Source organism: Ursus americanus, chromosome 30, assembly GCF_024610735.1.
Source record: "Ursus americanus isolate L20-20 chromosome 30, mUrsAme1.1.p, whole genome shotgun sequence".
Taxonomy (NCBI): Eukaryota; Metazoa; Chordata; class Mammalia; order Carnivora; family Ursidae; genus Ursus; species Ursus americanus.
In genome coordinates, this window is record NC_142156.1 from 24604584 (window position 1) to 24629227 (window position 24644).

Below are 24644 nucleotides of genomic sequence, written 5' to 3' on the forward strand. Positions count from 1 at the left end.
GTGCAATGGGCAGGCAGGTGCAACGACCCGGGGCGATTACTGCAGGCTGGGGGCAGAGCAGAGAATTGTTCATACTCAGCATTTACAGAATCATCGCTCGAACGTGGTAAGAATAGTACACATCAGTACTCAAGATAGACAGTGAGAAGCACCGACTTCCCGAAGCAGCCGTTGTTAACAGGTTCTTGCGTGAGAATCTGGCTCTTTGCCTTGCTTGCCGTGTGACTTAGGGTACATTCCTCTGGGCCTCCGTTTTCTCATCTGTCCAACGGTGATAGAATAGCAAGTACCTCATGGAGTCACTGGGAGGACTAACTGAGTTACTGTATGGACAGACGGCATACGGTAAGCCACGGGGTAGCAGCTCTACCGTATGTTATGTACGTGTATACACACATAGCCCAGCGCTGCATGTTACACACGTGTACCTACGTGTGTCCGGCTGTAACACGCCCCCTCCAGTGACTTCCTAAAACGACAACTAGTGACCCAGTTCACTGTATTGCCTCTTGATTCTAAACTTTGGAGCACTTTACACCTGAGCACACGTCTGTGTCTAGGAATCTGCTATGTATCATCCCAGCGAAAGGATTTACGGAACCTTCCCTCTGATTTCCTATGTTTTGGTTCAAGGCGGCAGACAATTTGTTACCGTTGAACACAATTTAAACCTCATCACCTCGGGTGCCTGCGTGGCTCAGTGGGTTAAGCCTCCGACTCTTGATTTCCGTTCGGGTCTTGATCTCAGGGTCGTGAGCTCAAGCACCGTAGTCGGCCAGGCCCTGGTGTGTGGAGCCTACTAAAAAAGAAATAATAAAAATAAAATGCAACAGCCCTGAAGCAGCCCGGTTTATTCTCTGCGGTCCCTAGCCCTGGGGTACACAGGCCACGTCCAGGTATTAACGCGGCTGTGTGCAGACGAGGCGGCAGCCAAGGGACGTGAGGCACAGTCGCAGCGTGGGCCTCCCCTCCCCCCGCCCCACTCCAGGGGGGCGAGTCGAGCGCTGGCCCCGCCCCACCCCGGCATGGCCCCGCCCCCGAACGGCCCCGCCCCGCCGCCTGCTCGGCCGCCCACTGAGAGCGGCCGCCGCTCCAGGTCCCGCCCCCAGCCCCGCCCCCCCCTCGGCGCGCACTGCGCCTGCGCCGGCGTCTCAGGCCCTGGGGCCCGGCGGCCGCGGCTCTTTTGTTTCCCTGTCGGAGTCCGAGCCGGAGCCCGAATCTCAGTCGGAGTCGCAGCCGGGGAGGAATCCGGATCAGCACCCCGGGCTGCCAGCGCGCCCCGAGTGGCCCGCGGGGCTGGAGGCGGGCCCGGCCTGCCCGATGGGGCGCGCCCCCCGCCCGCCACCCCCGGCCCGAGCCGCCGCCTGAGCCGCCAGCCCGCGCCATGGAGCCCGGCCGCGGCGGCCTGGAGGCCGTGGGCAAGTTCGAGTTCTCGCGCAAGGACCTGATTGGGCACGGCGCCTTCGCCGTGGTCTTCAAGGGGCGCCACCGGGAGGTGAGGGGCGGCGGCGGGCCCAGACCAGGCCCCGGCGAGGGGGTGCCCCTCCTCCCCGCCGCACGCCCGGGGCGCCCCCATCCCCCCATCCCCGGCTCACACCCGGGACCCCCATTCCCGACCCACACCTGGGGACCCCCGTATCCCTGCCTCACACCCGGGACCCCCATCCTCCCATTCCCGCCCCACACCCGGGGAACCCCGGGCCCCCCATCCCGGCCCCACACTGGCCACCCCCATCCCTTCCCCGCACGCGGGTCCCCCCATCCCTACCACACACCTCGGGGGTTTTCAAGCCCACTCCACCCCATGGACCCTTCATCCCCATCTCCAGATCCCGGGCTCCCTCACCCTTACATCCCCAGACACCCGTCATTCCCACCCCACACCTGGAGCCTTGCCACTGGCACCGGAATCCCCCCCACCAGGTGCTTAACTGGCCTGGGGGTGACCCTCTATGGATTCCTGGTTTCGGGCCCCTGAGGAATATCCATGCTTGGTTTTCAGAAGCACGACCTGGAGGTCGCGGTCAAGTGCATTAACAAGAAGAACCTCGCCAAGTCCCAGACGCTGCTGGGGAAGGAAATCAAGATCCTCAAGGTGAGCGGATATTGGAAGTCGTGGGGGGTGAGGGTGGTGGGTGAGCCAGCCTTGATCCTGAGAAACTTGGGTTTCTATCCTAGGAATTGAAACATGAAAACATCGTGGCTTTGTATGACTTCCAGGTAAGGCTCGGGGCAGCATTGGCGGTGGGCTGGGGGTGCGTTACCCTCCCAGGCTGGCCTGTGCACAGCCTCAGGCCCCACGAGCTTGGGTCCTGGGCTTGCCAGGTGCTGAGGACTCTGGTCAGTAGTGGAAGGTTCTAGGCAGGGTCTCCTGTTGGGAGAAGGAGCTGGGCACCTCTGGGTATAAATTGCTGTCTGGCCTGCCCAACTGGGAAGCCTGAGCAGAACCCTGGAGACTTCTTTCTCTGCCCAGTTCGGGGCCCGCGTTCTCTGGGCATGTGGGGAGAGTCCCGCCGGCCCTAGCTGGCTGACAGCCTGACTGCCGCAGGCACCAACAGGCACCACGGGTCACGTTCCTTGGACTGACGGAGGTCTGGCTAGCTGAGGTCTAGCTAGCTGTGGTGTGGCCCTGGCCATGGGTCCTGTCCCCAGCGCAGGCCCGGGGCAGGGCGGGGTGGTGCTGCCGGCCTGGCCCACCTGTCTGGCCAGCGGGTTGTTTGTTGACATTGCTCCAGCGGCCTGGCATTGGCCAGTCCCTCCCTGCGTCAGGCGGGGGGAGGGGAGGGGCCCACGGAGATTCCTTCTGGCTGGCAGATTCCTTCTGGCTGGCAGTCAGGGCCAGACAGCCCAGGCCGAGGCAGCCGGCAGCAGGGAGGCGGTCCACCTCAGGCCCAGCCGGCTCGGGAGGCCCTCGCTGGGTCCCCTCACCGCCCCTGGGGCCCCGGGTGGGGCCTGGATTCGGTGAGGGTCCAGGACCCCGGAGAGCCAGTTTGGGGACTGGGAACCTGAGGTGGCAGATCTGCAGGCCAAAGTGCTGACTAATGGTTTTGAAACCTGTTTACTGAGGCCACGGGACCAGCCCCTGGCTGAGGGGAAGTTCCCAGCCCGGCTGTATGTATTTTGGTGGCCTCCTCCCTCCCCCTTGAGAGCCGGGCTGTGGCCTTGGGGGCTGTGGCATGACGTGAGGTGACATGGGAGGACACGGGCCCAGTGTGACAGTGAGTACCTGGAAGCCGGGCACTGGGCTACCGAGACACGGTGTCCCGGGGCCAGGAGAATGGGCCCCCCCTTCCCTGTCTTCCCCCTCTTGGAACCCTAGCTCTCCCTCCCGCGCCATCCTGGCTGGGCCACACACCTGGTTGTGGGCAGCGCTACTTCCTCTCGTGCTGGCTGTCACTCGGCTTCCCCCGCTTGGAGGAAGTGCATAGAGGCCAGTGTGGCCTCTCCCCTCTGAGGCTTCTGCCGGAGCTCTGTGCCCTCACCCAACGAGGCGTGGGGCCGTCCCTGAGTCCTTACGCTCCTCTGAGATGCAAGGTACCCAGAAAAAATGGCTTTTAAAACTAGATAATAAATAATTTGGCCCCAAAAAATTGATTTTGAAAGGGGACCTGGGAAAAGGTAACCGCTCTCTCCCCCTCTTGGTCCCCGTCTTACCCCAGAGGCCCCCACACCGACATTGGCGGTTTCTGGAACTCTCCAGGGCCAGGAACATGTTCTTGCAGGTGGCTTTGCCACCACGCCATCCGCTTGTGCACGTCAGTGCGTTTTCCACTTGAGCCTGTATCTGGGGAAGGATCTCTGTCACTTCACACAGCTGTCTCTGTCTATATGCGAGACATCATACCTTTCTCCTGGGAAGGCTACCACCCCTGAGCACAGTGCTTCAGAGCCCAGACTCCGAAGCTGGGTGACCTAGTTCCAGTCCTGGCTCTAAACTAGCCCTAAACTTAAACCAGCTGTGTGTTGTTGGACAAGTATCTTAACGTGTCTGTGCCGCCATCTCCTCCTGTGGCAGAGACCCGGCCGTTGTTGACTTCCACCTGGCCGTGGTGAGCCCTGTGTGCTTATTAGCTGTTGTTAATTTGGCTGTGGGTGTTACTTGCGGTTGTATTGGGTTCCATCGCCCCGCATTCCATAGCTGACCTCGCCGGTCCCCCACTGATGGGATGTGGGTTTTTCCGGGGTTTTGATACGGCAGCAGTCTGGTAGCGACTGTCTGTGCAGTCAGTCTTGGCCTGGTGTGTATCTGCAGCGTAGTCTCCTAGACAGAAATCCCCGGATAAGAGGGATGCGTGCTTCTGGTTTGGGACACTTGCCAAATTGTGCTCCCCAGAGGCTGGACTGGACATGCAGCAGGACTGCGTACGGAAGGGCCGGTCTCCCCACATCCTTTCCAGGAGGTCGCTTATCAGACTTTGATCTTGGTAGAAAATGACATCTCAGTGTTTTCCACTTAATGTGAGTGAGGCCCGGCATCTCAATGTGTGGGTATTAGGAATGCCACCTACCCTTGGCATGATTCCTGTTGGTCTCTTTTTACTGGGGCTGGATGGCACCGTGGTTGGTGGCATGGGCCTTGAACCGTGCTGTCTTTCTCCTGCATTCACTCACTTGTGTGCAGGCTCCTCGCTGTCACCTGTGAAGTGGGAGACAGTAGAACAGGACACCTGTGTGATAGGGCGGTTGTGCCGAGAACTTGAGTCACTTTACGTCAAGCTCTGTGCGTGCTGCGTAACAGGTGCCATGTCAATGGTGTTGGCTTGTAGGAGCTTTTTATATATTGAGGAAAGCCTTTTTGTGATAGGTTGCGAATACTTCCTCTGAGATGATTTCTTTACTGTTGTAGTTTGTGGCCCTTGGAATCGGGACATTTGTCAGGTGATGTGGGTCCTTGGGAGGGGGGATCGTACTCTGTTCCGAGGCCCCCCGACCCATGGAGAGGCAGCTAGAGCCTGTGGCCTTCTGTTGAGGCTACACCCGGGTGGTAGATGGTACCTGGACGTGCTCTTGCCCAGGGACGGTGGCCGTTGCAGGAATCGGGATTAGGACTGTGCCTGGCATGGCCCCGGGAGGAGGGCTGATGCTCACAGGCCTTGCTGACAGTGACCCCTCCCCCTCCCAAGGCTGGCTGGTTCCCACAGCTGGACATGACTCACTCATGGCCAGGCCGGCCGCAGACAGAGCCAGCCCACCTCCTGCTGACTTAGTCTAGGGCCTTTCGGGGCAGTGCTGGTCCTTCGCCTTGCCTTTCCTCGGGAGAGGGGCCTCGGGCTTTGGGTGGGGGCAGGATGGGGGCGGGGTGGCAGCCCCTTGGTACCAGGTTCCAAGCTGGGGGCCGGTAAGTAGGCCTGAGGGTCTCGATGGTTCTGGAAACGCCTGCAAAGTTGCATTATTATTGTTCTATCTGTTTTTCTTAACTTAAAAATTCTTTTAAAGATTGAATTTTGAAGCATAATATATACGGGGCAGTGGGAATCATGAAATGCTTTGTTAAGCACTTAGCTGAGGAAAGAACTAGAACGCGGCTGGCCCCAGGAGCTCAGCCCCCAAGTTTCTCTGTGCAGGTGGGGCCTGTCGCGCTGCCTTCTGTGAAGATGTCTCTGCCGCTTTGCCTCTGAGCCCTGGACCCCCCAGCTTGGTGGCCTGTCCGTGTGCTCTCAGCAGTCCCCTGGGGCTGCAGGGCTCTGGCTGTGCTGTCCTGCGGTCGGCCGTCTTGGTCAGTGCTCTAGAACGGAGCTGCTGTGGGCATCTGTGCGGGTCACGTCTGCGATGTCGCCGTGGTGTGTGGCGACCGGGGCTTGGCGGATCTCTGGGAGGAGCATGCGATCTCTGTGTTCTGAGGGGTCGTACCAGCTCATGCCTCCCCTGCCCTGAGAGCCTCCTCTGCGTTTCCCGAGTCAGGCAGGCCCCGTGTGCGGGAAGGAGGGCACCGCGGAGGGCAGGCCAGCCTGCCGGCAGCTGCACAAGGCTCCCCGAGGAAGGAGGGTGGGGCCGGGCACCCTTCCCTCCTGGGAGCTGGCTGGAAGAGCCCAGCCTGGGGCGGAAGCGGCCCTGCTCCTGTGGGCGGCTGTGTTCGGGCTCCCACTAGAGCTTTCGCCACCTTCCTGAGCCAAGAGGGCCGGCGTCCGAGGAGTTAACTAGGTCAGTGCCTGCCCACCTACCAGGCCCAGCCCAGCCAGGGAGTGGGATCCTATTAAGCAAAGCACCTTAGCGCCCCATGGCGGGGCGGCCTCCTACGTGCCTGGATGCCCGTACCAGGCTGCCCAGCACACCTGGCTGTGACGCTCGGGCCAGCCCTGTCCCCAGGGCCTGTGGGCACCCCGCCAGGGGATGGAGAGGGCTCCGTGTCATCTCTCTGTAAAGGCTTTGCCTTGTTGCCCACGTCAGGTGCTCAGGTCAGGCTTTGTCACCCTGTTTCTTGGGGGCTGCCTGGTGGGGTGTTGGGACTGAGGGTTCCCCACCCAGCTCTGCTGCTCCCTTGCCAGCTGTATACTGTGTCCTCTTTCCTCCCCTTGGGGGCTGTGACCTGGATGGGACTCGCCATGCCCTAGGCCAGCAGGGCAGCGGGGCTGTGAGGGCGGCCCTGGTGCGTTCCCCATAGGTCGTGGGGTCTGGCGGGCCCATGCCTTGGCCACGTTTACGTTTCTGTCTTAAAGTTACGATGAGCTGAGAACCTGCCACCTGAGGATGAGAATAGGCCACCAGTTCCCACCTGCCTCCCCCAGGAGAGAAGTGGTCTGGTCATTTCAAGTGTGTAGACTGACCCCAAGGAGGGGGCTTGGTGCCTGGAGCCTCTGTGGTCTCCGCTCACTCCCAGGCTAGCAGAAGTGGAACCTGAGGCCCATTTGGGTTGTGGGTGGGCAGTAAGCTGGGCAGGGGCAGGTCAGCTGTGGCCACGGAGGTAGTGCTGACCAGTCCTTCCCCTCTGGGGGGCCCAAAGAGCTGGCTTCCGTGGGAGGGGTGGGGGACACCCAGCAGTGAGGGACAGATGGCTGGCATCGGGTGGTTGGGGCAGCCAGGCCCTGGGGAGGGGTGTGGGCCCGGAGCCTGTCTGGAAAAGTGCCCCACCCAGGGGCGGGGAGACGTGCTGCCCGCACCTTCTTCTGGTCCCTGTCAGGGCTGGCAACAGTGCCGCCGGGCTGGCTCTCCTGGGACCTGGCTTGCTGTTGGCACAGGGGTAGGCTGAGGACACACTGGAGCTGGCTTCTGCTTCCCAGGCCTGGGCATGCTTCCTGACCTCACCTTGGAGGTGGCCCAGCTTGTGCCAGCCAACGGAGTTAGGGTGTCAAGGCGGGGAGACAGAGGCCAGCAGGAAGAGGCTGGTCTGAAGCTGTCCTGTGGCCCGGGGTCGTGGGAGACCCTTGTCTGGCTTTCCTGGGTCACCCTAAGCGTGAATGATCCATGGTGAGGTTGCTTCCGCTCCCGACCCTTGGCCCCAGCCCTGCCGTGCTCTGTCCCTACTGGCCCTCTGTGTTCCACGCCTGGAAGGGCCTGCTGGGAGTGAGGCTGATCCTAGGCCACAGCGGAGCACAGAGATCAGAGTGGGGGGGAGGAGTCTACGTCCCCATAGCCCCATGGTCCTGTGGCCTGCTGCTCACGGACTGTCCACTGAGGATCTGCAAGCCTTGGGAGGCGTCAGGGTGGTCTCAGGACAGGAGGTCTTTGGGGAGGTGATAAACTGTGACCTCCTGTGGGGAGGAGCGAGGCCCTGGGGAGTGCTAGGAACAGTGGGCCAGTGGGGATGGGGGATGGGCAGGGGCCAGGGCCCCTAAGGGCCCGTGGGGCGGGGTCTTTGGAGGGAGGGCGTCTGCCGTCACGTTTGGAAGCCTGCTGTGGCTCAAGTGTGGGGACGGGGTGGGACTGGGCCCAGGCCCCGTTTGAGGGTCCTCGGACTCGACGAACTCGAGTACAAAGGGGACTCTGTTGTCACGTCTGCTGTAGGGGCCTTCTTTCCAGGGGAGGTTGTTGTGGAGTCTGGGGCACTCCCAGATTTGGGGGAGAGGGAGGCAGGTGAGGGGTCTGCACTCACTGCTCCCATACAGCCCTTGCATGCCTGCCAGTCCTGGTGGGTCCCTCCCTGGGGATGCTCTGTCTCTGTATTGTCTGTCACTTTGTCCCTGCCTGTCCTGGCTTGGTGGGGTGAGTTTGGAGCCCTCCTGGAGGTGCCTGGGCCTGAGTCCCAGCTGTGCTCCTCTGCTGTGTGGCTCAGGGCAGGGGCTTAGCTTCTCTGGGCCACTTGAGACCAGAATACTCGTAGTGCTCCCCGGAGCTCGCTGGTGAGGAGTAACTGGGGGGGGGGGGGATGCCCAGGCGCTGCCTCTCCTGGGTTACTCATCGGTGCTTATCTCCCTCCCCTCTCTCTGCTCTCTGCGCGGGGCCTCCGCCTGCCAGCCTCCTGCCCCCCTCCTGGCTGTCGGCCCCTGCCTGCCTCCCTCCTGCAGTGCTCTCCGTGCGCCCCACTCCTCTGGCCTGGCGTGTGACTGGGGACTCTCCTGGAGTTGCCCCTGTGTTATCTCTCCTCTGCAGCTGGCTGGGAAGGACCAGTGACGGGCCTGGGAACGCAGGGTGGGGGTGTGCTGGAGCAGGCCTGCCTGCCCCGGACCAGGGAGCTCTCGGGGGCTTCAGAGTCCAGCCTCACACCCTGAGAGCACGCCCCACAACACCTGCTGCCCAGGTTGTCCTTGTCCTGGGGACAAGGCCTGGGGACACACGGCCCTCTGTTGGTGGAGCTCTGGGGGGGAAGCTTCTCATCAGGAGGGTGCTGACATTTAAACATGGGGTGCCCCCCCACGCAGCGGCTGGTGTCCCTGCTCAACTCGCATTGAATGTGAGTCTGTGCCCAGGCCCCGATCTGGTAACAGGGGGGCTGAGCCAGGGGACCTTTGTCCTGCCAGGTGAGGGTTGGGCATCCCTGGGACCTGAGTCTGCTGCTGAAGGTCGGGCCTTTGTGGATCAGCCTCAGGAGACTTCCCCCAAAGGCCGTTGAGAGATGTCCCTCTTGGGGTCACTTCCCTGCTCCCTCTCTAGGATTCCCTCAGGTCTGCCCCCACCATGCTTCCAGAGCTTTGGGGCCGGTTCACAGACTTGCCTCCTTGCACAGTGGGGAGTGAGAAGTTGGGGTTTTGTGTGGAGCAGAGAAAGGGCTCGTGCTAGGGCTCCCAGGGGCTGGTGCTGTGTTGGTACTGAAGGTCTGGGGGCTTTGTGGCCGGCAGAGCCACTGCGTGGGCAGGAGCTGGGGTGACTGAGGACAACAGGGGGGTTCACAGAACCCCCTGCCTGGCTGACTTGGCTTCTGGGGCCTCAGACGGCTTGTGTAGCTCTTGGGGGTCTCAGTGGTACTCCCGCCAGCAGATGAAGCCTGCGGATTGCAGGCCCATGTGGATGCTGGCAGTTGGGGGCTGTCTGTGCACTGGCCTGGGCCTCGAGCTCCTCAGTCTCATGGTGGTGGGCCCAGCCAGGGATGCCCCCTGCACCCTGAGGCCATGGGTGTCTGGGAGCTGCGCCGGAAGCTGGTGCGGCTGGCACTGCTGGTCTGCAGTGGGCTGGTGGTGCCTTCTGTAGTTCTGTCAGCAGCTTTGATTCTGGGGTCAGGAGTGGTTTCTCAGTTTTGTGGGTCAAGGTTCTCATACTTTGGCTGTGTCCTTCCTGGGGACTTGGGTTCCCCACTGGGCGGGTGGAGTGTGAAGCTGAGCCCTGTTGAAACTTCAGGGCTGGGCTGACCGTGATCTTCACAGCACCCGGGCAGTTGCAGGTTGCCCCTTGGAGGCAGGGTCCACATCCACCCCAGAGACCGCTCCGGGAACCTCAGCCTCTTCCCCAGACTTGGCAGATAAGAGTGCTCTGATTGGCTGCTGCTCTTGTCAGTCAGGCCCCCATGCAGATGACCTCAAAAACAAACCACCACAGCCCAGGTCCTTGTCTTGGCCGTGAGGTCCTCGTCTTCTGGCCACTACCCAGCGGGCTAAGCGCTGGTACAGCAGGCCCCGGGCCCACCCAGCCAGCCGGTGTCCACGCTCCCTGGCCTCGCTTGCTCACAGCCCAGGGGGTGTGTTGAGGGCGTGGGTGCCGAGTGTGTGGGTCACACTGAGGCTGAGAGGAGTTTCCTGGAGCACTGCTGGGGGTAGGTCAGGGAGTGGTCCTCTCTGCTTCTCATTGCTGCTTCTGTGTCCTGCAGGAGATGGCCAATTCTGTTTATCTGGTCATGGAGGTGAGTTCCTGCGGCCCCGGCAGGGCGGACAGGGAGGCCGGACTCTCCTGGCTCCTGGTTCCTTGGTATCTGGGGGTTAGAAGTTGGTTGCATGTCTGTGGGCATAGGGCCACCCCATCAGGAGCCCCAGTGGCCATGGCAGGTGCCTGAGGGGTGATCAGATCCCCCACTGACCTCTTCAAGTGTGGATTGCAAGGGACACCTGCCCCAGGAAGGAGGCGGGGAGCAAGGGAGCAGGAGTAGGGTGGCGGGGCGATCCAGGAATGGCCGCTGACCAGGTTGTGCCAATGGTCTGTTGCAGTACTGTAACGGCGGGGACCTGGCTGACTACCTGCACAGTGAGTGAACACCCCTTGGCCAGGGGGCTGCATGCCTAGTCTCACCCTGACCCAGTCTGCAAGGCAGCCTGACGGAGGCGGAGCATTCTCCCGTCCCCCCTTTCCCTTGCTGCGGAAGGTGGAAAGGGCAGTGGCGCCATCAGGGACAGCCTCGCAGGATGGATGGGTCTGGAAGGCCCCTTGTGAGCAGGGCCCTAAGTGGTTTGTGGGTGTGCGGTGCCTTCTGACGGCCGCCTGGCCCTACAGGGCTCCCAGACCTCCTGGTTGGCTGCTCTGCAGGGTGCTGGGCTGTCCTGAGCACTCTGGGCTCCCAGCAAGGCCAGGCTAACCTCGGAGGGGCGGACCTCCCCAGGACCCCGCCCGGTCGCAGCCCCAGCATCGTGCGTTCATCCCCTCGCTCAGAGGCGGGCTCTGGGGATCACCTGGACTGGTGGGCGGAGGGGGTCGGAGAAGTAATGGGCAGCGAGAGAGGGTGTGTCAGGATGGCGGCTGCGTGTGGCGGCAGGAGGACAGGGGCACGGGGACCGAGGAGCTGGGCAGCCGCAGCAGACGGGCCTGTGGTGTGGGCAGCGGGGACGGGAGCGCGGAGGGCTCAGTCTGGGAGCGGTGCTGCGTGGAGCCCCAGCAGGGCTCGCGGCCTCGACCTGCGTGCCGGTGAGCCACGTCCACTCTCCCTGCAGCCATGCGGACGCTGAGCGAGGACACCATCCGGCTCTTCCTGCAGCAGATCGCGGGCGCCATGCGCCTGCTGCACAGCAAGGGCATCATCCACCGCGACCTGAAGCCCCAGAACATCCTGCTGTCCAACCCCGGCGGGCGCCGCGCCAACCCCAACAACATCCGCGTCAAGATCGGTGAGGCCGGGGCTGGCGGCGGGAGGATGCGTGGGGCGGCCCGGACGCGGGGCTGCCCTCCTCACGTGCCTCTCCCCGCCTGCAGCCGACTTCGGTTTCGCTCGGTACCTGCAGAGCAACATGATGGCGGCCACGCTCTGCGGCTCCCCCATGTACATGGTAGGTGGGCCCAGCCCGGCGGCCCGTGGGTGGGGTGTGGGTCGCGGGCTCCCCTCCTCCTCACGCCCAGCTGCGCGCCGGCTGGCAGCCTGCGTGGCTGGGCCGTGTATCCGACCACACCTACGGCAGTTGGGTCACAGCTGGCTCATGTCTGTTGTCATTGGCTGGTGCTGGCGCCAGCCTTGGGTCACCGTGCCCCGCGTCCGTTCCAGCCTCGGCGCCGACTTGCATGCTTACTGCCCCGCAGGCGCCCGAGGTCATCATGTCCCAGCATTACGACGGGAAGGCAGACCTGTGGAGCATCGGCACCATCGTGTACCAGTGCCTGACGGGGAAGGCGCCCTTCCAGGTGAGCGAGCCCCGGGTCAGGCGTGGGCTGGCCGCCGCTTGGCACCCTGCACCTGACGCTTGGCTCCGGGTCCCGCAGCCTTCGCTCACGAGTCAGGTGGTCTCCTGGCTCTCCACCACGTAGTCACGTGGGGCCCGGTCCTGCTCCGGGTCAAGCCGGAGTCCGCAAGCTCCAGACTGCCTGTGCGTATGCCCATGTGTATGTCTGATCCTGGCCTCGTGCCCACCCTCCTGTCCATGCCCTGCCGGCGGGAGGCATTGAGTTGGTGTCAGGCACCCGGGGGCACCACAGGTGAAAAGCAGTGGCATGCTCAGCAGTGGGATTCCAGAGGGCTGGGGGCTCTGAGCCTCCTGTGCTGGGCTGCGCATCCCGTCGTGACTTCCTGGCTTGATCACGCAGCTCTCAGCTGTTGCCGGCTGGCCCCGCAGCCTTCTTTGGCTGCCCGGTGACCTCAGGAGGCCCCCTAGTTCCCTGCACCCCTCCCCGTCTCCTGTTTCCTCCCTGCATGAGCGTGTGGAGGGCTGTCCCTCACTGTCAACCCCGGGAAGGTAGGGCGCTCACTGGCTCCGGGAACGGTGCCTGGCAGTGTCCAGTGACCACAGATGGCTGACCACACACGTGCCCTCCAGGTCCTCCCCAGGGAGTATGGTGCCCGCTGGGAGGGGAAAGCTTATGCTGGGATGTCCTCTGTTGGGGTGGGGTGCATGGACTGTTGCATTTCAAGAAGCAAACATCCACTCACAGCAGACACCCTGACAGTCTACCCTGGGTGGGAGGGAGGCCTGGCTGCCTGGCTTCTGGCCTGCTGGCTGCTCTTGTGTGGTCTGCTTGGCCTACAGCCTGGACCAGGCGGTGGGGGTATGGGGGGCGAAGGAGGCCATCTCTGGGAGCATGGAGGGCCTGCGGTGCTTGGTCCAGGGCCATGAGCTCTGGCCTGCTGGTGTGGCTAGGGGACCTTGCACGGGGCTCGGAGGCTGTAAGGGGCACTCATGCTGCCGTCCCCTACCAGGCCAGCAGCCCCCAGGACCTTCGCCTCTTCTACGAGAGGAACAAGACGCTGGTACCCACGTAAGTGCCTGGGTCCTGCCTGCCCCCAGCCCCCCGCAGACCCTGGGTGGGCGGCGTGTCATGTTGTCTCCTGGCCCCACCCAGCATCCCCAGGGAGACGTCGGCCCCGCTGAGACAGCTGCTACTGGCTCTGCTACAGCGCAACCACAAGGACCGCATGGACTTCGGTGAGCGGCTGCCCGGCCCCCGGCAAGCCTGCAGCGCGTCCGCTCTTGACGGCCCACCGGTTTGGGGTGCGGCCTCCTGGCTGCTTGCCCCTCACCCTCAGCTCCTGGGTGCCCACAGCCGTTTCCCAGCAGCACAGGCTGTGAACACCCCGGTTTTGCAATGGGAAGTGTTGCCGCCGGGAAAACCCGTCAGGTGGGGGTTGGGGGGAGGCTCAGCCAGACGAGGTGAAGAGCCACCAGCTGGGGCCGGCTCCCTCCACGCCTGGCGTGATGCCGGCTGGGACGGGTGCCAAAGCCTGCTGAAGCTCAGGCCCCAGTGGCGGGGGTGGGTGGGGGTGGGAACCCTCGTCCCCCAGGGAACCCTGGGGTCAGGACTCTCCTAAGGCCTCTCCCGTCCGTCGTCCTGCAGACGAGTTCTTCCATCACCCTTTCCTCGATGCCAGCGCCACTGTGAAGAAGTGTGAGTCCTCTGAGGGGTCCTGGGGCCCCTGAGGCCGTGGTGGGGCTTGGTGGGGACGCGGGTGCCACACCTGCTGCTGCCGGGCTGGCCTGGCTGGGGGAGGGGGTCTCCCTCATGCTGACTTGTGCCCTCCACTAGCCCCACCTGTGCCTGTGCCCTCGTACCCGAGCTCGGGGTCTGGCAGCAGCTCCAGCAGCAGCTCCACCTCGCACCTGGCCTCCCCACCGGTGAGTCGCCACCAGGGGCCGGGCCCTGGGCTTCTCCCCCTCCATCCCCCCCCGCCCCGGGGTTTGGCGCTGCATGGATGTCATGCTGCTGCCGGTACACCGTCAGGACACCTGCCGTTCACACTAGCTGCGGACAGACGTGTTCGGGTTGTGAAATGTTGGAGTATGACAAGTCGGCAAAAGCCCTTGTAGCCCCCCACCCAGAGCCCTCGTGTCCCAGAGGCCGACCTGCCAGGTGTGGGTCCGTGTGTGCTGGCCGGCACATGTGTGGGCGTGGGAACAGGGTGGCCCTGAGACCTGGAGCCCGCCCCCCAGCACGTGCCCCCGCACCTCGGCACACACAGCTGGGACGCCAGGGGCCGTGGTGAGAGGATGGCGCTTGCCCCCGCTGAAGGCAGAAGTTGGATGCCTCGTGTCCTGAGCGTAGAGCAGGCCCCCTTGCAGGCCTTGCAGGAAGTCTCCCCGGGAGCTCTGTGGGAGCTGGGTGGCTGTGTCCGGTGACTGTCCCTGTGGGGCCCGGCCCAGGCCTGGCTGGCGGTAGACCATGCAGACTGATGGGGAGGAGGGTGCGCTGAGCCCTTTGTCTCACCCAGGCCCTGGGGCCGAGTCTCAGTGGCCCCCCTCTGACCCCCAGTCCCTGGGAGAGGTGCAGCAGCAGCTCCGGAAGACGCTGACTTCCCCGGCCGACGCTGCTGGCTTCCTGCAGGGCTCCCGGGGCTCCGGCGGCAGCAGCAAGGACTCGTCCTGCGACACGGATGACTTCGTCATGGTCCCGGCCCAGTTTCCAGGTCAGGGGCCAGGGGTTGCTTTGGTGCGTGTGCATGTGTGTGTACGTGTGTGCGTGCGTGTGCGTGGGCTTGCAGACCTGTCTCTGCCTGTGTGCCCTTGGGATTGTTCTGGGAGCTTCCATACCAGGTCAGCTTGGCTATGGAGTCAGAGCCTTGTCGTCCCAGTTATGTGGCTGGTCTGTGGACTGAGTCCCTGTGCTCAGGCCCTGCCCTCCAGCCTCTGCACCCTCCGGAGTGCCTGCTGCCAGGGAGGGAGCTGCTGCCGGCTTAGTATGTGTTGAGCACAGGTCCTCAGGCCTCTGGGACAGGCCTGGCCCCTCCCAAAACTGTTCTGGGGTCTAAAGTTCCTCTCGTGACCCTGGGCTTTGACACTTCCTTTCGCTGCCCTGGCCATCCCATGACTTCTGGGACGGGGCTGGGTAGGAGTTGCCCTGGGCTTCCAGGGCAGGGCCAGGAGGGCAGTGAACAGGGAGACAGGGCCATGAGAGAGGTTGGTGGGGCAGGTATGGGACCCGGGGTCCCAGAGGAGGGGTCAGGCCCAGCCTGGGAGCTGTGGGCACCTGGCCTGGAGGTGGCTGAAGGCTGGGGTACGGAGAGCACATCCAGGGTCTCCTTTAGATCTCGGAGGCCCGGTCAGGTGGGAAAAACAGGAGCTAGGACTTGGGAGTGCTGCCTCCTCCCCTCCCTGCCTAGAGCCTCCCCACACTGTCTGGAATCGAGTGTGGGGCCATCAAGGAGCCATGGCTGGTGAGGTGGCCCAGAAGCCTGGAGTAGACACTTGTCCTGATGTGAGAGGTACCCAGGCCTAGCCTCTCCCATCTCCTGTCCACAGGTGACCTGGTGGCCGAGGCGGCCGGTGCCAAGCCCCCTCCGGATAGCCTGATGTGTAGCGGGTGAGCCCCTGCCCTGCCTGCTCCTGGTTTGGGGAGAGGGGCATGCTGGCTTTTGCAAGTTGTCCCTGTCTTTGCCCTGCCTATGTTATCTGTCCCTACCAGGAGCTCACTGGTGGCCTCTGCTGGCCTGGAGAGCCGTGGCCGGACCCCATCTCCTTCCCCGCCCTGCAGCAGCTCTCCCAGCCCCTCAGGGTGAGCAGGGGCTGGGGTGGGGCAGGACTGCGAGGGGCCCCAAGCTGGGGTTAGGGGCCCCAGCCCCAGGTTGGGCTTCGCAGGCTGCACTGTGTCTGCAGGTCCTGTCCTGGTTCAGGCCTTGCAGGACACCAGGCTTCTCGCGGGTGGCCCAGGAGGAGGGGCTGTGGCTGAAGGGATGTAGACCCTGGGGGGTGGGGTGGGGAGCTGTGGGGCCAGCACTGCCACCACGCCTGAGCCTGTGGAGCCAGGTGGCCTCAGAGCCAAGCGGGGGAGCAGTCCCAGCCTGGCCTTCTACCATGTGTCCCTGTGGCACAGGGTGCGTGGCGTGGGGCGTGAACGGTCCCTGCTGCCTGAGCGGTGGCGGTGGCCTGTGCAGAGCGGAGGAAGCTGGCAGTCTCGGTGGCCTCTGCCCCACGGTGTTTGGGGCTGGGGTTCAGCTCAGTACACTGTTTCCATTGACACAGCCCGCCCACCTGTCTTCCTCCTGCAGCCGGGCCGGTTCCTTCAGCAGCAGGTGCGGTGTGTCCGTCCCCATCCCAGTCCCCACGCAGGTGCACAACTACCAGCGCATTGAGCAGAACCTACAGTCGCCCACCCAGTACCAGACCACACGGTGAGCATGGTCACTCCTCACCTCCGACTCCCCCGCCACTGCTGGGGTTCCCCCGGGGGCAAGAGCATGTCCTAGAGAACTGTAGTGAGAACCCCTACAGCACCCTTGGAGTGACACAGGGTTGTCGCACATGCACCAATGTGCAGGCTGTGCACTGTGTAAGTCATTGCCACCATTCACGGACGCATGGAAGTTTTAGGCTTTTTAACATGTTTTTCTGGTAGATGTTACTGAAGTATCTTGAATTTAGAAGACCCAGTACTGATTTTTGACAAATTCCAACAAACACGACAGGAGAAGGCTCCCTTTTTTTGTAACTCACAGAAGGCCCTGCGGTCTAGTGGTTGTCCTGGCAGGGACTGTGACCTCAGGCCTGATGGTGCCCAGGGGAAACACTGAGGTTCTTCACTCCCTAGTTACCGCCCTAGGCAGGAGGGTGAGTGCTCCAGTCTTCCTGAAGGCTCCCAAGTGAGGCCCGTTATTTGGACGGAGCGGGGACGAGCCATCTGGCATGGCCGTGACCCTCACCTCCTCGTGCCTGCTCCTGTCCCCAGGTCCTCCGCCATCCGCAGGTCGGGCAGCACCAGCCCCCTGGGCTTTGCCCGGGCCAGTCCGTCACCCCCATCCCACGCCGAGCACGGAGCTGCCCTGGCCAGGAAGCTCTCCCTTGGTGGGGGCCGGCCCTACACACCATCCCCACAAGGTGAGCCTGAATTCCCCTGGTGGAAACTCTTGAAGGGGGGCGGCGGGGGAGGGGACTTGCTCTCTGTCAGGGCATGACCTTGGTGACCCTCTCTCTCAAGTTGGAATCCTCCCTGAGCGGCCTGGCTGGAGTGGGGCACCCTCCCCGCAAGGAGCTGAGATGCGGGGTGGCAGATCCCCTCGTCCGGGTAGGTGCGGGTGTGGCCCCCAGGCAGGAGCCACCTTCCTGCTCACGACGGTCACTTGTACAAGTGAAGGGAGGGTCGGGTCCTGGGGGACTGTGCTCACAAGCTCAAGCCTTGGGCTGTGGAGAAGCGCTTGGGGCCCCCGTGTCCGTGTCTGCCGTGCGGCACAACCTGCGCCCCTTTGCTCAGGCGCGCTGCGGAGCAGCCGGGGTGGGGGAGTAGTCCAGACTCGAGGGCCTCACACACATGCTCCTCTTGCTGTCGGTGGGGCTGGGCCGGGCAGGCCCCACGTGGTAGCGACCAGGCCTTGTCGTGTGCCGCCCCAGGCTCCTCCGCACCCGAGCACCCTCCGCAGGCCGCGGGGCTGGGCTGTCGCCTGCACAGTGCTCCCAACCTGTCCGACCTGCACGTCGTCCGCCCGAAGTTGCCCAAGCCCCCCACGGACCCCTTGGGGGTGGCGTTTGGCCACCCACAGTCCAGTCCCCCACAGCCGGCCCACGGGCTGCAGTCCTGCCGGCCCCTGCGAGGCTCACCCAAGCTGCCCGACTTCCTGCAGCGCAACCCCCTGCCCCCCATCCTGGGCTCCCCCACCAAGGTAACAGGGCCCCAGAGCTGCGGGGGGGGGGGGAGGGAGGGGGTGGCCCGTCCTGGGAAAAGACTGCAGCGTGTGGCTCTGTCCTGAGGACCCCTTCCCATCCACCTGCCCTACCCGCCTGGCAGGATTCCTGTGGGACACGCTTTGGGCCCCAGAGATGCGGAAGGTGGTCCCCGGGCTCTGGCACCACTCCGGGCAAACTTCTTAGCTCAGTCTTTGCTATGCTATTGTCGTTGAGGTGGGGCCAGACCCACAGTGACACACAGGGTTTCTGGGGGTGCACGTGGGCCTGGGGTTGGGCATGTGCGTGGCGCGTTACTGCTTTCCTGCAGCAGACGAGGTCTTGTGCGTTTGCTGTGGAGACCGGGTTATGGAAGCGTGGGGCTACGCAGGTGTCGGCATCGGGCTGTTAGGGCCCTCATGGCAGTCCATCTTAGCACCCCATCTGCTCCTCCTAGGCCATGCCCGCCTTCGACTTCCCCAAGACCCCCAGCTCCCAGAACTTGTTGACCCTCCTGGCCCGGCAGGGTGTGGTCATGACACCACCACGGAACCGGACGCTGCCGGACCTCTCCGAGGCGGGCCCGTTCCATGGGCAGCAGCTGGGCCCCGGCCTGCGGCCCTCAGAGGACAAGAGCCCCTTCGGCAGGTGTGTGGGAAGGGAGTGTCTGGGAGGAGAAGCCAGGAGTAGGCCTGCGTGTGGGTAGGGGCCCCATCTGCGCTTCCTTCCTATGTGACCCTTTCTGAGCTCCCTTTGCGTGTCTGTTAACGGGGGCAGTACCTGCGTCCAGGGTGGGCAGGAGAGCAGCCAGCCAGCCTGCATGAAGCCCTGTGCATGCCTGGCGTGCAGTGAGTTAGGGCAGGCTGGCTGGGCAGTGGGGAGGCTGGGCGATCCGGGTCGGGGGCCCCCTGCTGGCTCCTCATGGCTCCTCACCTTGCAGGTCCCTCAGTACTGGCCGCCTCACCGATCTGCTCCTTAAGGCTGCGTTTGGGACCCAGGCCCCTGATTCGGGGAGCACGGACAGCCTGCAGGAGAAGCCTATGGAGATCGGTGGGCGGGTGGGGGCTCCCTGGGGTGGGGGCGGGCAGGCCTGGCAGGGGATCACCAGGCCCTGAGCCCCTCCTCCTGCTCTTGCAGCGCCCTCTGCTGGCCTCGGAGGGAACCTGCTTCCGGGAGCCCGTGCTGGGGGGGCCAGCAGCCCATCTCCGGTGGTGTTCACCGTGGGCTCGCCCCCCAGCGGGACCACGCCACCCCAGGGTCCTCGTGCCAGGATGTTCTCAGGTGAGGACTGCACGGTGCTCCTCCAGGCTGCAGAGCGTAAATGGCTGTGTGGATGGGTCAGGACAGGTCAGGAAATATGAGGTACTGTCGTTCTTGCACATGGAGCAGGGATGGTGTCCACAGCACTCGCGTCTGCGGCCACCGTGGGGTCAGGAGTCCCGGGCTCGGGGCACAGACGTGCCCACAGCGCCCACCTCTGGACCGGAGGGCCCACCCGCAGCGGGGCAAGAAGCAGGAGGGATAGGGCGTCCGCGGTGGGCTCTGCTCCACGAGGCAGGGCCAGAGTGTAGACCAAGGCGTCCAGACCAGGTGGGGAAGGGGTTTGTGTCTGGGAGCTGTGAACTTGCTGCCCACTGACCTCTCCCTACAGTGGGCTCCTCGAGCTCCCTTGGCTCAGCCGGCTCCTCCTCTGCCCGTCACCTGGCACCCGGGGCCTGTAGCGAGGCCGCCCCGGAGGCGCCGGCCCCCGGCCACTGCTGCACCTTCGCCGACCCCGTCACCGTCAACCTGGAGGGGGCCGTGACCTTCGAGGCCCCTGACCTCCCTGAGGAGACGCTGATGGAGGTGAGTGCCCCCCGCTGTGGACGGCAGTTCCCGGGGCCGGGGGGGGGGGCGCAGCCGCCGCCTCAGCCGCCCCACTTCTCCGCAGCAAGAGCACACGGAGATTCTGCACAGCCTGCGCTTCACGCTGGTCTTCGTCCAGCACGTGCTGGAGATCGCGGCCCTGAGGGGCAGCGCCAGCGACACGGCCGGGGGGCCCGAGTACCAGCTGCAGGAGAGCGTGGTGGCCGACCAGATCAGCCTGCTGAGCCGGGAGTGGGGGTGCGTGTGCCCTGCGGGGCCGGGGTGGCGGGGGGGGGGGGCTGGGGTCCTGGGACTCCGCGCCGCCTGACGCGTCTGCCGCCCTCCAGCTTTGCGGAGCAGTTGGTGCTTTACCTGAAGGTGGCCGAGCTGCTGTCCTCGGGCCTACAGACCGCCATCGACCAGATCCGGGCCGGCAAGCTGTGCCTGTCGTCCACCGTGAAGCAGGGTGAGTGCCGCGCCCCCAGGGCCAGCGACGGAGGCCGGGTGGAGAAGGTCAGGGAGAGGCAGAGGTGGTGGGAGGGGTGATGAGATGACGAAAGCCCTGCCGCGGGGTCCCCTGGGGCAGGGGCAGCCAGGGCTCCCGGGGCCGGGGGGAGGGGTGGCCGGCGGCCCCTCACTCTCTGCGCTTGCCCCGCCCCCGCCCGCAGTGGTGCGCAAGTTGAACGAGCTGTATAAGGCGAGTGTGGTGTCCTGCCAAGGCCTGAGCCTGCGGCTGCAGCGCTTCTTCCTGGACAAGCAGCGGCTCCTGGACCGCATCCAGAGCGTCACTGCCGAGAAGCTCATCTTCAGCCATGCGGTGCAGACGGTAGGCCCAAGTGGCGGGTGGCACTTAGGTGGTGGAGGCCGTGGGGGGACGTTGACGTCCACAGCTTGCTGGACGTCGGGCTGGGGCATGACTCCGTGCTGCTCCACAGCCAGCGCTGACGCCAGGCTCCCCTGGCCCAGCACGGTGCTGGGAGCCGGCCTGGCTTTCAGGTCCAAGCAGGAGGCCTCGTTCTCAAGCCTTGTAGTGGGCGAATGTTCTCCAGCAGAGGCCTGTGCAGGCTGAACAAACTTCTGGGGGAAAGCTTGCCTCCTCTGCCCCGGGGGTGACTGTTGGCTAGTTAGGTCGTCACAGCCCGTGTCTGCCAAGGGGGGCCCTGCCCAGAGATGCCGGCCCATCTGGGGTGGTTGCCCAAGGTCGCACAAGTCTGTTCAGGTCCCCACATGGCCCCGGCAGTCTGCACCTGGTGTCCACACCTGGGCTCACCCCCTGGCCCCTCTCGAGCAGGTGCAGTCGGCCGCCTTGGACGAGATGTTCCACCGTCGGGAGGACTGTGTCCAGCGCTACCACAAGGCTCTGCTGCTGATGGAGGGGCTGCAGCACATCCTCACCGACCAGGCGGACGTGGAGAACATTGCCAAGTGTGAGTGCCGCTGGGCCCGCCTGGGGAGGGCGTGAGGTGGGGGTGGGAGGCGGGGTCCCACTCACGGCGCCGTCCCTGTTGCAGGCAAGCTGTGCATCGAGCGGAGACTCTCGGCGTTGCTGACCGGCATCTGTGCCTGACCTGTGGGGTGCCTGGCTTTCTGTGCCCAAGGGGCTGGATCTCCTCTGCCAATTCCCCAGGCTTGGGGGCGGCCATCTGGCCAGGCTTGAAGGGACAAGCCTGCGGCCTTGGTGCTGCTTGCTGGTGCCGGGGAGAGGGTGGGGGCTCAGGCCTGAGCTCTGCAGCAGTGGGCTTCAGGGTGCTGGGAGGGCTCCACACGACCCAAATCCGGCCAGTCCCCCTGCCTCGCTGATGAGCTGAGCTCTCCCGGCCACCTTGGAGGTGGGTGGGCACATGTGGCCGGTCCCCAGCCCCAGCCAGATTCCAGGGCAGCCCTGATGCCGGCCGCCGTGCTGAGGACAATCCTCGACACTGCTCTGCCCAGGAAAAGGTGTGGCCTCCTGGTCGCCCTCCTTCCCCGAGACCACCCACCCAGCTTTGTGAATCACGGAGCACTTTATGCAGGCGGACCTGCAGCAGGACTGCCCGCGCAGTCCCGCCTGTAGCGCTACGAGGCGCGTGTACATATTATATACATATATACATATATAAATAGCCGTGCGAGCGCGTGCGAGCGTGTGTGCTGTGCCTGCTGCCGGGATCTGCCCGGAGAGACACAGACCTCTTATTTAAATGTTCTTTTAGGGACGGACAGTACGAAGCACCGAGCTTTCTGAACCCAGGACAGACGTTGAAGTCTATTACACTTTGCTCCCAAATCCTATTTTTCTGCAGCTCTTTTTTTTTAAGGAAAGAAAATTTGTAGGAGTTTGGGATGTTTATTTTGGAAGGGTGGGGCAGAACGGGGTGGGTCCTTAGTGTCGTGTGGATGCAGTTGGAGGCACCTGGTGCCTGTGAGGGCAGCCCTACCGCTGCCCCCCTCCCCACCTGGAGGTGGTGGGCAGGCAAGGGGTGTTAACTGCAGAGCCTCCCATCCAGCTTTCACAGTGGGTTTGATGCCAAAGTCGCATGTATTGCCGCCGCCCCCCCCCCCCCCCCCGCCACGGTAGGCTGGGTCCTGGCTGCTCTGGGGGGGGGGGCGTCAGCGGGGAGGCTCTGCCTCACCCCCCTCCCCCGCAGCGTGTCCTGGAGAGGGCAGAGGAAGCCTGCCTGAGTCCAGGCGCCCTGGGCGAGGGGTTTAAGGTCTCACATCAAGACGTGGACATCTTTGTGTTTCTTTCTTTGCAATACTTGAAATATTGCCACTGTGCTTGGATTTCGAAACAGCCCTGTGAGTTCCCTTGTCAGCCAGTGACTTCGTTCCTTGCTGCACGGAACCTGTGCATATTTATTGCTTTACGGTCGGCTGGGATCCAGGGCCACCGGGAGTCTGATGCCACGAGAGGGGACTCGTGCAGTGGGCCGCCATGCCGCCCGCCTCCCGGCGTGTGTGTTACCAGCCGATCCTGTCCTCCACGATTCAGCGCCCGACCCTTGGTCTACTTTAAAGGAGTTTTGTGTGATCCCCCACCCCCTCCGTTTGCATTACCTTGTGTCAATACCAACTGAAGGAAATAAACCTTTGGAATTGAGTGGGCGTAGCTGATGGCTGGTTTGTCGGGATCGCTAGTGTGTCACACGGCATGCAGGGGGGCCTGCAGCAGCACGTGGAGTCGCCCTGCGCGTGCCCCCCGGGGCGCAGATCCCCAGGGCACACTGGGTGCTCTGACGTGAGTTCACGACTGTGTCCATCCCCCACCACCAGGGTTGCAGTCTCAGTCCGTGGGGGTCCACCTGGGAGGGGGCGTCGGTTGTGAGGGGAGCCAGCTCCAGACTGCAGCGGCCGCGCCCCGTCTGCCCCATCCGAGGTGCAGGATGTGCTTTCTCCTCGTCCTCCCCGAGGCTGTGGTTCTGTCTGGATTTCGGCTGTGTTACAGTTGGAGCTGTATCTCTGCGATGCCTGGTGACCTCCAGCACCCTTTCATGTGCTTGCTGGTCATTTCTAGGGTCTGTAGATTTGCATTTTTAAAACTACATACTGTTTTCGTGAGTTTTAAAAATAGCTCATTACCAAAAAGGCTAACGGCAGTGTTACATGAAAGTGTGCAGAGAGGTAGCCTTAGAGGGGCCAGAGGGTGGGGCCCGGGGTGGGTGGCGCTCTGCTCCTGCCTGGCTTCCTGCAGCCTGCATGCGGTCCCCGCAGACAGGAAGGGCTGTGCTGGTGGGGAACGGGGCCCGGGAGGCGGAGCCCCTTCCGCTCTGTGGGGCTCCTGGAAGAAATGCCCGGAGGATTAAGACAATCATGGCATTTCGTTGCTAAATTAATAGGCTTCAGAGTTCCATATCCTCCTTTACCCTGCCCTCCCTCTGTTTCTCCATCAACGCCTTGTGCTGGTGGGGGATGTGAGCCTACACGGACATGCGCCATCACCCTGGTCCATAGTTGCTGCTGTCCATTCTGTGGGTGGGACACCCGTATGATGGTACACGTCTACCATCACAGTGTCACGGAGTAGCCCCGATCCTCTGTTCTACCCATTCTTTCCCTCCCCCAACCCCCGGCAAACACTGGTCTTTTTATTGCCTCCATAATTTTGACTTTTCTAGAATGTCACAGAGTTGGAATCAGACCGTGTGCGGCCTTTTCAGACCGGCTTCTTGCACGTAACAAATCTGAGGTTTCTCCGCGTCTTTCCATAGCTCGTTTCCTTCCAGCTCTGAATGACACCGTACTGTTTGGATGGGTCACTTTATCCAGTCTCCAACTGAAGGACACCTTGGTGCTTCCAACTTTGGGCAATTATGGCTGAAACTAGAAGGGTTCTCATGCAGGAACCTGGTGGTAAGCGCTGGGCCCAGGAGGGCTGGGCCTGGGGTGTGGCAATTACCTCCTTTCTGTCTGAGGACCACCCATTCCAGGCACATTCCGGGCACATTCACAGGTGTCCAGGCCCACAGGGGCCTTTGGCCAGGAGGACCAGGGTCAGGCGGGCCACCGTAGCTGGCGGGGTCTGACGAGGGAGCAGGTGTGGTTTGCTCCGCACACAACAGGTCACAGGGAGCCTCTTCCCCCTGACAGTGAGCAGTTCTAACCTATGGTGCTTACCTTCCTGCCCGTTTCACTCCTACCAGGACCCTGGGGCAGGCTCCTGGCAGGGACACATGCCTCCATCCTTCCTGCCTGATGTGGCCTGGCTAGGGGCTCCCCACTCAGGGGCGGCACGTGGTACAGTCGGTGGACTTGGGCCTGGCCCTGAGACAGCCCTCCACCTGGTCTGGGTCTCTGTTCCAGCACCAGAGAATGCTGGGCTCCCATGTGGCAGGGAGGGAGAGACTGTTCCCCGTGGCATAGCCTGAAGTCTCAGCATCAAGCCTCCCTTGGCTGCCTGGCTGGGTTAGTCCTCTGCCCATCTGGAGCCATCCTGGTTGTCAGGGTCCTGGACTCCTGCGGATGCCCTCAGCTTGCGGCCCATGTCCATTTCCCTGTGCCAGGGTGCGGCCCGTGCCCTCA

The 24644-nt window shown here is 63.6% G+C and overlaps 1 protein-coding gene across 6 annotated transcripts; it reads left to right on the forward strand.

Moving 5' to 3' along the window:
• Window positions 1–1150: 1150 nt before the first annotated feature.
• Window positions 1151–22725, forward strand: ULK1 (unc-51 like autophagy activating kinase 1). 6 transcript variants are annotated; one of them, XM_045814655.2, is made up of 28 exons: window positions 1151–1495; window positions 2003–2095; window positions 2179–2220; window positions 10175–10207; window positions 10509–10545; window positions 11226–11399; window positions 11485–11558; window positions 11806–11907; window positions 12917–12975; window positions 13060–13142; window positions 13552–13602; window positions 13741–13829; window positions 14464–14617; window positions 15450–15510; window positions 15613–15702; window positions 16196–16318; window positions 16873–17021; window positions 17122–17208; window positions 17532–17800; window positions 18259–18449; window positions 18742–18851; window positions 18939–19082; window positions 19453–19646; window positions 19732–19904; window positions 19994–20112; window positions 20315–20472; window positions 20938–21073; window positions 21158–22725. In XM_045814655.2, exons 1-28 carry the CDS (start codon window positions 1385–1387, stop codon window positions 21211–21213), a joined length of 3162 nt encoding a protein of 1053 aa, XP_045670611.2. In that variant the 5' UTR covers window positions 1151–1384; the 3' UTR covers window positions 21214–22725. The 6 variants fall into 6 exon arrangements, with proteins under 6 accessions (XP_045670611.2, XP_045670612.2, XP_045670616.2 ...); XM_045814656.2 differs by having other exon boundaries at window positions 14536–14617; XM_087857449.1 differs by lacking the exons at window positions 1151–1495; window positions 2003–2095; window positions 2179–2220 and adding an exon at window positions 2237–2961.
• Window positions 22726–24644: the final 1919 nt, after the last annotated feature.

Bases quoted from the DNA above. Each gene is read 5' to 3' on its own strand.
- ULK1 (XM_045814655.2), top strand. From the start codon at position 1,385: ATGGAGCCCGGCCGCGGCGGCCTGGAGGCCGTGGGCAAGTTCGAGTTC. The intron at 13,830-14,463 runs GTGAGTCGCCAC...TCTGACCCCCAG, and splicing joins CGCACCTGGCCTCCCCACCG to TCCCTGGGAGAGGTGCAGCA. The intron at 19,083-19,452 runs GTGAGGACTGCA...CTCTCCCTACAG, and splicing joins TCGTGCCAGGATGTTCTCAG to TGGGCTCCTCGAGCTCCCTT.